The 13515-nt window shown below is 44.8% G+C and overlaps 1 protein-coding gene across 1 annotated transcript in view; it reads right to left on the reverse strand.

Annotated features, from left to right (window-relative positions):
* Positions 1-11125, reverse strand: part of PATJ (PATJ crumbs cell polarity complex component) — a 136906-nt gene extending 125781 nt beyond the window's left edge. Inside the window, exons 1-5 of the mRNA XM_030953798.1 lie at positions 11008-11125; positions 5196-5251; positions 4947-5113; positions 3186-3368; positions 1747-1886 (exon numbers count right to left, since the gene is read on the reverse strand). Coding sequence (XP_030809658.1) covers positions 1747-1886; positions 3186-3368; positions 4947-5113; positions 5196-5217 — 512 coding nt within the window. The 5' untranslated portion in view covers positions 5218-5251; positions 11008-11125. The remainder of the gene's footprint in view (positions 1-1746; positions 1887-3185; positions 3369-4946; positions 5114-5195; positions 5252-11007) is intronic.
* Between the last annotated feature and the right edge of the window lie 2390 nt (positions 11126-13515).

Genomic DNA, 13515 nt, shown 5'->3' on the forward strand with positions numbered 1-13515 from the left:
ACAGTGACTTCACATCAGGCTCCTGTAACTGAAATGTGAATAGGAAAAACATGCAGTTCTGCAAGGTTAAATGTTTATGTGCTTTAAAAATCTGCTTATTAGGGTGCCTTCACCAGCTTACACACTCCATTCCACCCACACTGCTCCAAACTGCCCAGCCACACTTTGCTCCAGCTTTGCCATGGTACAGAAATTTGCTGACTTCTTTACTCTGCTTCTGTGCAAAATTTATTTGCAATTCCCTTATACTCTCTTGATTATATTGAACTACAAAGCAGAAAAAAGTATTTTTGTAGTTACACAATGAACTATGAACTAGTCTTCATTATGTTTAGCACTACATGATGCCATCTCTAAGAACCCACAACTCAGGCTTTGATGCTGTTTTGTATCACTATTTATTCTAAAGATTGATGTGCTGCATATTTATATTTTACTTAAAATTTATAGTATCGAGCTTCAGACGTGAAACTTTCTTGGAGCAACACGCAGTTCAGTTGCTACCTTGAGATAATATAAATTTCACAGTTAATTCACCCCAGTGATGAATTTAGATTTGTGACAAGAGAGAAACCATCACTCATCTCCTTTGTTAAATATTCATTCTGAGCACGAGACCAAACTGTTACATAGACAGACACTGCCTTCAAAGCTCTGTAGGAATCCAAAAAAGTCTCCAGGAGATCTTGTCTCAGAAGCAAAATGGGAAGCATGCTGGGGAAATTTATAAACTCCCAAACAATACAACTGCACATCTTAACTAAGGCATTTGAAACTTCCCTTTTTGTCGTGCCATGTTTAAGATGTTTCCCAGAAATCACTTTCTTCGAGCACTAACCATATTTCAGATTCTCTCATCAAAGAAAGTGAGCAGCAGGTCATCAAATCCTAAAGTGAGATATTCACCCTCCTCTGACATCCGGATCAGTCCATCTGTCTCCACTTTGAAAGAGCCTTAATATGCTTTTCTTTAAGTGTTCTCTGGTGTGTTCTCTGCGGGCCCATCGCCATTATCATTCCAACCTCTCCCCACTCTTTTTGTCATCCTGTGTTGGCACTTCCTGACATGTGTTATTTAAAAAGTGACACCAATGACTTGAAATCTAGACACATTTTTCTTGAGACATAATTCCAAGCACTGCGTTTGTCTCATGCCAACTCTTGCGGTTTTACAATCGCATTTTATTTTTAAAGGATTGCTCTGTCTTTTGTTGTTGGGTGAAAACCCACAGACCATACAGGAAGAAACTGCCTGAAGCCTCAATTCTATGATGACATCTGTGCAGGGATCTGTTGGGATGAGTGGATCTAAATTTACACAGGAAACAAACAGTAAAACTAACTATAAATATGGCATTGTCAGAGGCACATAAATAAAGAAAAAAAAAATCTTTCAGAGACACAATGCATAAAAATTAAAACGGAATCTAATTTTTATTTTCTTTGTATTCTTTTCTGAGTTTTCTTTTGGTTTTTTAATCAGGACTCAAGATTCTCCAAAGTGAGTCATGATTTCTGGAAATTCCATTTATGAATGGTTCGGAAATTTAAAACTCATCTGAAAACCTGATCCTCAAAACATGAGTCCCTTTCAGCTGAAAAGCCAGAATTCAAGATACCACCACCAAAATATCCCACCAGATAACCCAGAAAAACATGTTATTCTGATTGAGTTTTCAACGTGAAGGTCATGACTTTTCCCTCCATGGAAAATACAATTTTCCAACACAATTATGAAGTTCTCACCTGTCAGCTATGCTTCCTGGCTGGACTTCCTTGACAAAGATACCAACTTCTCCCAGGCTCGGATTTTTAAGGGCAACCACACTGAATCCAAGCCCTCCAACAGAAGGTTTATCAATGGTAATTGATTCTATTTGTCTTCCCTAATAAAACAGAAGATAAAATGATTTACTAATTTTCAATGCAACAGAATGAACCAGCTGAAAATTTATGAACACTGGGAGAATTATTCTCCTCCTAAGACTAAACAAAGGCAAAATACCGAATATGTTATTGCTATAAAAGCTCCTCCATTTATTATTTTTAATATGGCAATGTATTGGATATGCAAGCACTCCGAGGTTCTGAAACCTCAGGGAATTTAAGAGCTGCTTTCACACTTCATTCACATTATGAGATGAATTCCAAACTGGATGAAAACTATGAACGAAGTGCTGTCTAGAGCAATATATTTGGGATTTCTGGAAATGCTGTATAGCTAAACTAAATTACTTGTTTTTCGGCTCCCCTTGCTTTTAATGCTGATTTTTAGGTGTGCATTCAAAAAGCTGCAGCTTTTAAATACAGAAATTAATTTCCTCCACCTCCCTGCGGCTTCACAGTTAATGCTAAAAAGAGTTTGCTTTTGCAACTGCCTGTTTTTCAGTTTTAATACAAAATTACTGGAGTTGTTTACTGGGAAATATTACTGGGAGAATGCACTGCTATCACAGCTCTTTTATTCCAAATAAGGTGCAGCCTTTACTGCTAAATCTTATCTCTGATGAGTTAATGACACACTAATGAGAAGAGTAATGCTCAAAATATTACAGCTACATTAAGGTAGTCAATTAGCAACAGTTACTTAATACAGAAAGGCATGACTAAGCAATTAAATTAATGGTTCAAAATAACGCAGAACAATACATTTGTGGTATAAATGCCAATCCCACGTGGGTGGATGTCTGCACCTGTACAAATTCTTAGGGAATTTGGTACATCTGCATCTGCCTGGCAAAGTTAAGACATACTAAATAAAAGAGTTAAATAAAATATTACGTGCTAGTTTTTTTAATCCTTTGCACTGTTCATAAAGTTGATACATTTCCAATTTAAAATGTACTTGATAAACAAGTGCCTCCATCAAAACAACTTTCTGCTGAAAATGTCCATTTTCAATTAAGTGTCATCAAATACCAAAAATGTTTTCTGGCAGCTGAAACTTCCTTACTATGCTGGTGTGTTTGGTAGAACGTAAAACAAAAAATTGGCAATGGAAGTTAAAAAAACAAAACAAGCCACCAAGCAACTTCCTATTGCTGACATTATCTTCCAGAGGGAAAAGTTCTCAACACTTCTACTCTCTCCTGCTTAGGAGGCACCACACTGCCAGACACAAAAAAAGCAGCATGAAATGCTTCAAAATGAAAAAAAGTTAGGTTCACTAAACCTTAGAGCCTTACCTTTGCCATTTGCTGGATGATCATGTTAAATTCATTAACTGCCAGGTTTGGAGTGAAGGCTGATGCTCTGGGTGCAGGTGAAGTGCAAGGTGTCCCAGCAGAGACTGATTTGTCAGCAAACACCAAGAGCCCCCTCTTGGTAAAATCAAAATCCACCGAGCGGTCGGGAGGCATGTAATTGAGCTATTGAAAATGAACAGAGGTGTGGAACAGCTATTGAAAACAAAAGAAGGCTTTTCCACAAATATTTTTTCATCCATTTTATGTGCAGGCTGCCCAAGGAGCAAAAAACCTGTGTTCATATATGCCCATTCACACAAATATGGTCACCTGTATAAATCAGGCAGTGTTAATATAGAATCTATAACCAAGCTACCATACCAAATTTAAATGTTTTTCAGGAGTTCCCTGAATGTTTCAGCTGTGTTTCTACTCCACTCATTTTTCTCTAAATCTTTCTTGCTTCTCCCCTGCCCATGCCCCTTACACTCCTTTCACCCCTGGTATTCCAGAAACATCACATGCAAAAGCAACAAACACTAAAGAAGCTCCCAAGCACTGCTGCAACTGCTAGGGAAACCCATATAAAATTTTGGCACAAAAATTCAAGTATTTTGAGTCATTCAGGAGCCTGAGGCCTGGTTTGTATTACCCCTCCCCAAGGAGAGCCTAGGGTACAAACTACCACTGAACATGTTATCACTGCTGGAACTTGCACTTCTAGTCCTCACTGATAATGAAGAAATGAAAAATATTCCCACTGTGACAAAATAAACTGGAAAATCCCATCCTGAATGAAGCTGCCCATGCTTAAATAGAATTTCAAGAAAACCCAAATTTTCTAGATATGAGAATCCTGAACATTCCAAATACAAACCCCACTATGTCACAGCCACTTCTTGGATACATTTGCATTTTCATACATTTGTTTAACAGCCTGCAGACATGCATCCAAGCCTTGGAAGGAAGGGATGCAGAACCTCTGGGAACTCGGGAAGGATGGATAATGAATGGCACAGCCACCACCAGGCCAGCCAGGCAGGAGCACCTGCAATACACCTGGCAAGGGACAGCCTTGTCCCCTGACACCCACCCTGCTGGTCACCCCCTGGTTTTGAGTTTGCTGGTGATTTTAACTTAGCTGCAGGGTGAGACCTGTCCATGCCCATGTGCACAAAATCAAGAGTCACTCGGCTGTACAAACCAAACCACAGAAGTTCCAAGCTCTGCTGAAGCCAAGTCATTTTAAACCTCACTTGGGTACAGCCGCATCAGAGCTTGGCAAATTGTCAGGCTGGGTTTTCTACACTTTACTTGCCAAAACAGGTTAAGCATTCTTGAAAAAATTAGCAGGAACTAAGTGATGCTGTCTTTTAGGGAGGAAAAAATGCTGCCAGTGGGCTGATAAACAGCACTTAGCTCCAGTGAAAAACAAAGGATCCCAGTTCCAACACTGCTCGGGACTCCAAACACTGGAGCTGATGTCTTTTGCAGATGTTTCTTTCCAACACAACCCCGCCTGTCCTGCATACCTTTCAAAGCACATTGCCCCATGACCTCTTGGTTGCAAAACCACTTCTCATTTCAGCAGTGCCTCTGCAGACACCAGCTCCACAGAAGAAAAAAAAGCCCAACACTCACTAGCACCAGGTTACAGCTTATTAACGAGAGCGCCCTCGTTAACACACGCCTACCCACGCGGATCCAAGTTCCACTGGCCCAGAGTCATCATCACACCAACAGCAGCAATTTTACACTCACCTGCTCCTTCAGCTGCTTGATGGATTGCTGGAGAGTCAGGATCTGGTTGAACAGGGGGCTCCTGAGGGTGTTCCTTAGGACAGCCAGGTTTTCCTGGTGCTGGGAATCCCTTTTCTCCTGCAGCTTTGCCTGCAGCCGATCCAGGATCTGCAGCACCTGCTGCTTATCTGCACCACAGACAAGGCCAGGTTAGGAATGGAGCTGCTTGGCTCAGTGCTCAGCAAAAGGAACAATTTTCAGACCACCTACCTGCTGCTGGATTTTCAGGCATGTTGAGGGGTGCTTTTGGAATTGATCAGAATAACCTGGCTGAGGTTAAAAAAAAAAAATTAATTAATGATAGATCGAAACAGAGCAGTAACATTTGATAAATGCAGTAATACTAAGCTAACAACAAGAAATTTAATAAAAAATACTACTACCCCTGTTGTTTACCCCAAGTATTTAACAAAGCTCTCAACATAGCCTCAGCACATCCAAAAATTTTTCTTTCTTCCACGTGCTTTTCCTTTCACACACAGGAAGAATATGAACAACTCTTCCAAACATGAATAAAAATGCAAGTTATGAAAAAAAAACTGAAAAGGAAAACTGAGACAGACATGTTCAACCAGGTTATTTTGAATACTGACATTAAAGTTGTGATCTTCACAGATATACACAGAGCTAAAATCTACCTATAATTTAGAAGATATTTTCCACCTGATCATTTGTAGACAGTATTCCAACATTCTGGATGGCAATATAGGTGAAACTTTGTGTTTCCCCATAAAACAGTGAAGTTCACTCATGGGACAGCACAGAATTAAAGGCCAAAATTAGGCATATTAATCCCTGTTCCAACACATTCCTGAGGAAGATCTGTTCTAATTACAGCCTGATTTACAACACGTGAAAGAAGGCTGTTCTCCTGCAGGTGTTTGCCTTTCTCTTTTCTACATACATGAACAGCAAAATATCCTTTATTAAGCTTTTAAGGAGCAGAATATCTTTTATCAAGCTCCTGCACAGTGCCAAACAGAACAGGTCTCCAACAGGGGCTGAGGCCTAGATGGCAGTATAAAAACAACAGACTTGCAATTAGCAGAGATGATAAATTTCTACCCTTGCTTGCATGTTATTAAGTTGATGTGGAGCCTGTCATTCTGAAATCTATCAAGGCAGCTCTACCAAACAAGTTTCCTTCACTTAGTACAAGTGCCTCTGAAAAAAGTCAGCCATTTAACGGCACAATTTACATAATTTTAATTCTATCCGGTATATAAGTGTGTAATTCCAGAATAATATATTTGGAATTATTTTGGAACAAGACTAGCCATATTTCTCTCTATATATAAAAGCTTTTCATTTATTTTTTAGTCTTGCAGTTCAAAAGGAGCAAGGGTCATATGGTGAACGTGACACCAGGGTCAGCACATTCCAGGGGCTCTCTCCCAGCAGGACCTCTGACCCTTTCAGCTCGGATGCTGTCTCTGCTCACACTGAAAACACCTGGAATTCTGGGAGGACACTGTTCTATTTACCAAAATATTAATTATGCAGGTGAGTAGCATTCCTTCTCCTGCAGAGTCAGGTAAAGTTGATTTACCTAATTGGAAAAAAGAAGTGGATGGAGGTGTGTCACAAACCACAATTTCAGATTTATGCACCCTTTCCTGTGCATACGCCAGCAGCTCTGGCTCCTGCAGGAATTCCTGCAGAGCTCAGTGCCTTTGTGTGGTTTCCACCCAGGGCCAGGCAGAATGAGCCTCTTTGCAAGACTCCTAACAGATTTAGGAGGTCATTTTAAATCAAACTTGTAGTAAGAGTTGAAGCAGCAGAGCCATACAACCCCCTGAAAGATTTTCAGGAATGCATCTGCACTTTTGGAAGTGCTGCAGCTTTATTTTCTTTTCCATTCGAAGTAAAACACTTCTAAGAGCACAGCAGCCTTTGATTCTGTGCTGAGAGCTGATTCTGAAGAGCAGATGAAAACACCATTTCCTTACACACTCCTGAGTCTTCACCAAACCCAGAAGACAAAACTTAACCTCCTCGACTGAAAATACAGCACGAACCTTAACAAATCAGGACAAAGAATATGGAAATTTGTTCTTTCTTCCTGGTTTAACTTCCCTTCATTCGCTTTCCTCCTCTGTTTTTCTACCTCTCATCAGCAGTTAAAAGAGGAAAGTGAGTGAACCAAAAGGAGAAAGGCATGGAAAATAACTCCTGTGAGGAAAAGTGGCTAGAATCACCTTTAAACCAGCAGTGGGGAGAGGAAGAGATTAAATTCAGAGAAGAAATCCAGCATGGCAGGAAATAACGACGACCTGACAGCACCATGCCCACCCAAGAGCCAAAGCCAAGAGGCTGGTCCAGCTCCCCAGCCCTCTTTTGTGCATTTATTCTTCCCTTTCCATTTTCCATCTGATCCCACAGGGAGCTGGAACAGGGAGCTAAACACTCAGAAAGAATCCTGCACATTTTGGTGGGGTGAGCTTTGTGCCCAGTCAGCTCTGAGCTGCCAGCACTGGCAGGAGGGGGACAAGAGGGGACAGGGTGACATGTCCACACCTCACAGCAGGACCAAACTGCACCACCAGAAACATCCATCCCCAATCCAAAACAGCCTCCAAGTGCTGAGCTACCCATCCCCAAAATTAATATTTTTTCCTTTGCTGGGGGTGTAATAATAGCGATTATCCAATGGGGACTGACCCAAGAAAATTGGAGATTTAAATTTTAGGAGAAGAATTATAGGTAAGAGATCTTGGCTCCATTGAGGCAGAAATTCCCTGGAGAAAGAGGTACAAAACAGGAGGAAAAAAAAAAAGATTCAAGAAAGTTTCAGCTTCTTGCTTGAGCTGCTCCAAGTATCCCTAAGAGCCACTTGTGCCAGTGGATGCCCAAGTGGATCTCAGGTGATATAACTGAGTAACAGTTCAAGTTTACACAGCACTTTGGAGTTCCTCGTGATCAGAGCTGGCCTCCAAACAGCTTGCAATGCTTTTTGGTGATTATTTTTTTGTACAATATGTTAAAACCATACTCAGTATTTCTTTATTCTCCTTTCTTCCATAAGAGAGTGGGGAGGAAACAAATGAAAGCAAACAGCTCCTTCTGGTGTGAAGGGATCCTTTAAAATACAAGCTAATTTAGAGTTTTCAAGTCATGGAAAATTGAGCACTGGTCTCTAAGACGTGCTTTTGGGCACCAGAGAAACTCACAACTCCATGTATTATTGATCTCTATGTTTAAGAGCCCAAACAATTTATCACTAAACACTTTCCAAACACTCTTTAAGTCCAGGCAGAGTGTCAGCATCAGTTGATATATTACAAAGTCCATTCCTAGGCATTAATTTTGAAGAATGATCCAAAACACTTTGGTTTGTCCTGTTAAAATCAGTTCAAGCACTCCACATCCCAGCTCCAGTCTCCAACTCCTATGGATGCTTATTCATCGTATTGGAAACCTCAGTTCAACATTTATGTCACAACTTCCAACATAACCATAAAATCATCGAGAAAATGATGAATTTCAGGAGGTTGAGTGCTTTGTAACCCAGGACAGCATCCAACTGGGGTTCCACTGTCTTCACTTCTGAGAGCTGAACCCAACGCATCCGAGGGAGTGGGAAAGCTTCAGAAGGTTTTGTATGAAATCCCAAGACTTGGATCTTCTTCAAAAGCAGCACAAGGAAAAAGGAATTCCCCCATGCTGGTGCCAGCAGAGGGTCATCAGAAGAGCTGAAAGGTTTAAGTCTTCCATTGCCATCACCCCCCTGCCACTTGCACGGAGACACTCAGCCCTGGCACATCCCAGAGCCAGAGGGGAGCATGGCATCCCAACATCCCACCAGCAGCCTTGACAAACAGCTGCCCTCCACAAAGGCTGCTGGAAGCTGCAAACTGAGGGCTTTGCTGCTGGAGGAGGACACAGTTCAGCCAGCAGAGATTCTTCTGCCCCTTTTTCCCCACCATCCTCAGCCACCCCTGCCCCACATCCTTCAACCCAGCCTCCAGCAACCTGAATCCCTCCAGGAAAAGTCCAGCCTTGTGGGATGTTCTCCCCACTCAGCCTGGATGGAACCTTTGGGGATATTAAAGCCCACAAGTGCCTAACTAACTGCTGCTGTTTCTCAAAGGCTTCTAACACAACCAGCCTCAGCAGCCAAAGGGCTCATCCTGATCCAAAGTCACCTTTCTGCACCAATGCAGCGGGAATTTTTCCTGGCCCTGTTATCATGAGTGACTAATACAGTGCACATCATCCTCCTCATCACAGAGACCTCTGACTGGGAAAATTTCAGTTTAAAGGTTGAGAAAAGCAAAAGCAAGGGAAACCAGCACTTGCTAGTGTGATCTTAATCCTAAATTGTCCTAACATGCCATCAGCTGAACTTCAGATAGCCAAAATTTTATAGTTTACATGCCATCAAGTGACTCCATACTGTGAAAAACCACTATTCTAACAAGTGTTTTGCTCAGTTTTACTTATGCTGTACAGAAAAATTCAGTCAGACCAAGCATAGCACATACACACCTTTCCTCTGAAACCACCTGTACTCTGTGCAATGCTGCAGGATTTACAAAAATGCCGTTGAGCACACACTGACTGCTCCAGGCACTTGAAAGAAGGAAAAAAATTGAATACTTTTGTGAGTACCTGAACGCTGATACACCACACATCTCCAAGGTGTAGTGGGTCATAGCTAAATATTGTTAAAAATGAAGAAAATACTGCGTGGGCAGGCTGAGTTTTACACATGATTAGTGACTACAGGAGGAGGAAAGTGAAGAAAACACAGCACTCTGCACCTGTGATTACCAGTCTCGGTGCAGATCAAGAGGAGCCTCACTCACTCTCCAGGCTTGGTAACTTTAGCAAGCAGAACCTGAATTCCTGTGGACTTCAGCCTCCAGGGAAGCACTGGTGTGGGTTCTCTGCTGTCTGACAGAAGTTAGAGCTCTCCACCAAGCAAAACCATGGTCTCAGAAGTCTGTTCTCATGGGTAACTTGTTTCCAGTATCTAAATTATTGCCATTCTCAATAAATCCTAGGTACTTTGATGACAGTGTGCACAACTAACAAATCACTTCACGGGGAACAGAGCTGTTAGACCTGGAACCATGCTGAACTTCCAAGGGTCACAAATCAAAAAGGAATGCGGAAGAACTCTGTTCCCATTAACCACCCGTAAACAAAGTAAAAACCTGCTCTGCTAAGAATCCCTGGGCTGACAGGCCCTGGATGGGAAGTGTTGCAACAGGTGTGTTACTGCTTCCCTCCTCTCCTCCCCTGAGCCAGCCTCTCCGAGCAATAGGAACTGTTTGCACAACAACACAGCACCAGGATGGCTCCAGTGCCATGGAGAGCCCTTGGCTGCCATCGGGAGTCACCCAGCCCTGCCCTGTCAGGCTCTCAGGGACTTGTTGAGGTCCCTGGGGCCAGAAGGGCTCTCACAGGGGAGTCTCTGGATGAGGGCAGGCTGGTATCCTGGCCATGGCTAGACTGGCCAAGCTGCTGTTCACAGGTGTGGCTCTGGAAGCACGAGATGGTTGGAAACCCTTTGAGAATTCCAGAATGGGTCAGGTTGGAAGGAAACACAGCTGGGTCATCTGGTCCAACCTCCCTGCTCAAGCAGGGCCATTCCTGAGCACAAGGTACAGGATTGAGTCCAGATGGTTCTGGAATGCCCCCAGTGAGCGAGACTCCACACCCGCTCTGGACAATCAATGCCAGTGCTCTGCCATCCTCACAGGAAAAAAGTTCATCCTCACATCCAGGCGGAACTTCCCGGCCATCAGTTCCTACCCACGCCTCTTGTACTATTGCTTGGCACCACCAGGCAGAGCCCGGCTCCATCCTCTTGGCAGGTCGCAATACTTGTCACAGATAAACACAGGGTCTATCCCCTTTATATCCTCACGCACACATTTCACCCGGCGATCCACACGGCCGTGTCCGAAGGGGAATTCACTCCTGCAGCGGTCCCCGCCGACCGCCTGTGCCCCCCTCCCATCCCACCCCAGCCCAGCCCAGCCCAGCCGTGCCATCCCCGGGGCGGCCGCGGTACCTGCGGGCGGGATGCGGGGTGCGGGGAGCTCGGGCTGCCGGGATGGCCGGCGGCGCTCACCTGGGCGGAAGCGGGAAGCGAGGGGCGATCCCGGCTCACCTGCGGCGCAGGAAGCCGGGGCGGCGCGGCAGGAGAGCCGCCTCCCGAGGGACGGCCGGGGCTGGGCCCCTCCCGGCCCCGCGCTCCGCCGGGACACGGGCTCTGGCCGCCGCGGGAAGTGCAGCGCTTGCGGTTCACAGCCGAAATTTACTTTCTAGTCTATTTCCAGGTGAGCCTGACCCGCCGTAGCTTGGACCTGCCGAGTGGCCTCCAGCCTCCCCAGTGAAGGCAAACCGCGTGTGTAAATATTGAAGAAAAGCTTATTTTTCACTTGTTTGCAGCACATCGGTGTCCAGACTCTGTGATTCTGTGTTTTGAACTCCCTACAGAGCCGGCTTGGTGTGAGGGCTCTGCTCCCTTTGGACACAGGGGTGTGGATCCTCGGTGAAGTGTGTACAATAATATGAGTGTAATAATATTTTTACAGTAATATGCTCTCCTCAGCCGCAGCAGCGCAGCCCCCACCACTTCACAGAAGGGAATAGGAAAACTCGGATGGAGGAAAGGGATTGCAAGACTTCCCCCACAGCACCCCAAAACACAACGTCACTGTGGCTTCCAAGACACAGAACGTCATCCAGGATGGCAATAGAAACAAAATTCTCCTCCTGCTAGTCACAAAGTAGTGAGCAGGCACCATTTTAGTTGAAATTAATTGTGTGAAATGTGTGTGCTTTCTGAAACCTGTACATTAGTCTGCTTTCTGACTTACTAAAATTATATACATACACATAAAATAGCCAAATTAAAGTCGATAAATACAATTTTTATTCTGCTACACAGTTTCACAAGTCCATCAGCTGACCTTACATGGCCCTGTTGGCTGAACAGGGTTTGGAAATCAATTTCTCATGAGTTCAGATTGATTTCCCCTGGTTCTGGCACCCGTTTGGTTTCACCCCAGAGCCATGACACACTAAGAACACACCACTCCATCCCCCTTCCAAAGGATCCCGAGCACTCAGCTGCCCGGCCCGAACTCTCACTTTTAATTAATGTGGCGCTCGTGAGAAGTGACAATTTTCCTGACAGTGATGAACAGCGAGCGGTGTATTTATCCACGCAAGGGACGCGCCGCAGACAGAAGAGCCGGGCGCTTTTCCCATCAGTGCACCTCCGTCTCCATCTCCCAGGGCTGAGTTCATCCCGGAGCGCGCTCCGGCCCTGCCCTTTCGCTTCCAGTCGCTGAGAGGAGTATCAATTTTCATTTGCATGCTTTGCCCGCTGAACTCCAGGCTGACAATTCAGTTTTATGCGAAATCTCCCCAAAAGCTGTTAGAGGCAATATTTCACATCGCTGGCTGAGCTCTTTGTCAGCCATCCACACGTTTTAAATCCGCGCTTCCGCGGATTCCTGGACTACCTGGTACCTTCTTTGGTACTGACAGGCTCCAGACAAGTCACCACGCACCAAAATAATACCCAGAAAACCTAAAAGACTCCCAGAAAGGATGGGTAGTGATGATGTTCTCCTCAGTACTATTTCAGAGCTGCTTTTCCAGCTTTTTAGGTTTGGTTTTCCAGTTTTTAGGCCCCTACTTGTTTTTCAGGAAACACTTCTTGAGCAGATGTAAACTTGGGACAGTGGTGTTGCCTTTCCTGGGTGTGTTTAATCCACAGGACCTCTCCATCTCCTGTAAACACTCCAGAATCCCTTAGCAGTTCATAAGTGGAAAACTGATGCCTTCAAACACCAGAGAAACCTGAAATAACCGCAGTAGAAAAACAATGAATAACTGTCACGTTAGTGAGAATAGGGAAAGGTTTGAAATCACCACAAAATACCTTGTGAAGAGCAAATGCTGATGAAAAGCTTGCCTGCTCCAGGAATTCGGTATTCATTTAAAAATTGAAATAAAGACCATTTTTAACAATGCAGTTGTATGTGAAAATAGGTTAAGACTTTCAAATTATTTCTTTAATCCGACTGCTGTGGGTGTGCCGGACACAGTGTCAGCAGACCAGGCCCACCTGGATGACAGGGGATGCGTTAGTCTGGGTTTTGCAGGTCTGGCAGGTCACGTCTTTCACTTCTGCTGGGCTTTTTCAACATATTTTTAAAATTCCCAGCAAACTCCAGACACCATCGGGGACACCCAGAAGTGCGATTTTGCCGGGTGGGCCAATGCTACAGCGTGGGTGTTTGGAAGAGCGGGGAGAGTTCACCTCACCCGGCCCCGCCGCTCGGTTCAGGGCGAGTCCTGCCCGCGGTGCCAGCCCCCGGAGCGGCCCCAGCCCCAGTCCCACTGCGAGAGCCGCCTCAGGGCTCCTCACCGCTCCCCTCCATCCCGGGGCCCTCACACCCGACATCTTTAGTGCGGGCAACCGCGGCACCCGTGCCGGCGGCGGGCGGGCGCGGCCATCTTTACTCGGGGCACGACCCCGCCCGTCCCAGCGCCGGGCCCTGCG

The sequence above is a fragment of the Camarhynchus parvulus genome, chromosome 8, assembly GCF_901933205.1.
Source record: "Camarhynchus parvulus chromosome 8, STF_HiC, whole genome shotgun sequence".
NCBI lineage: Eukaryota > Metazoa > Chordata > Aves > Passeriformes > Thraupidae > Camarhynchus > Camarhynchus parvulus.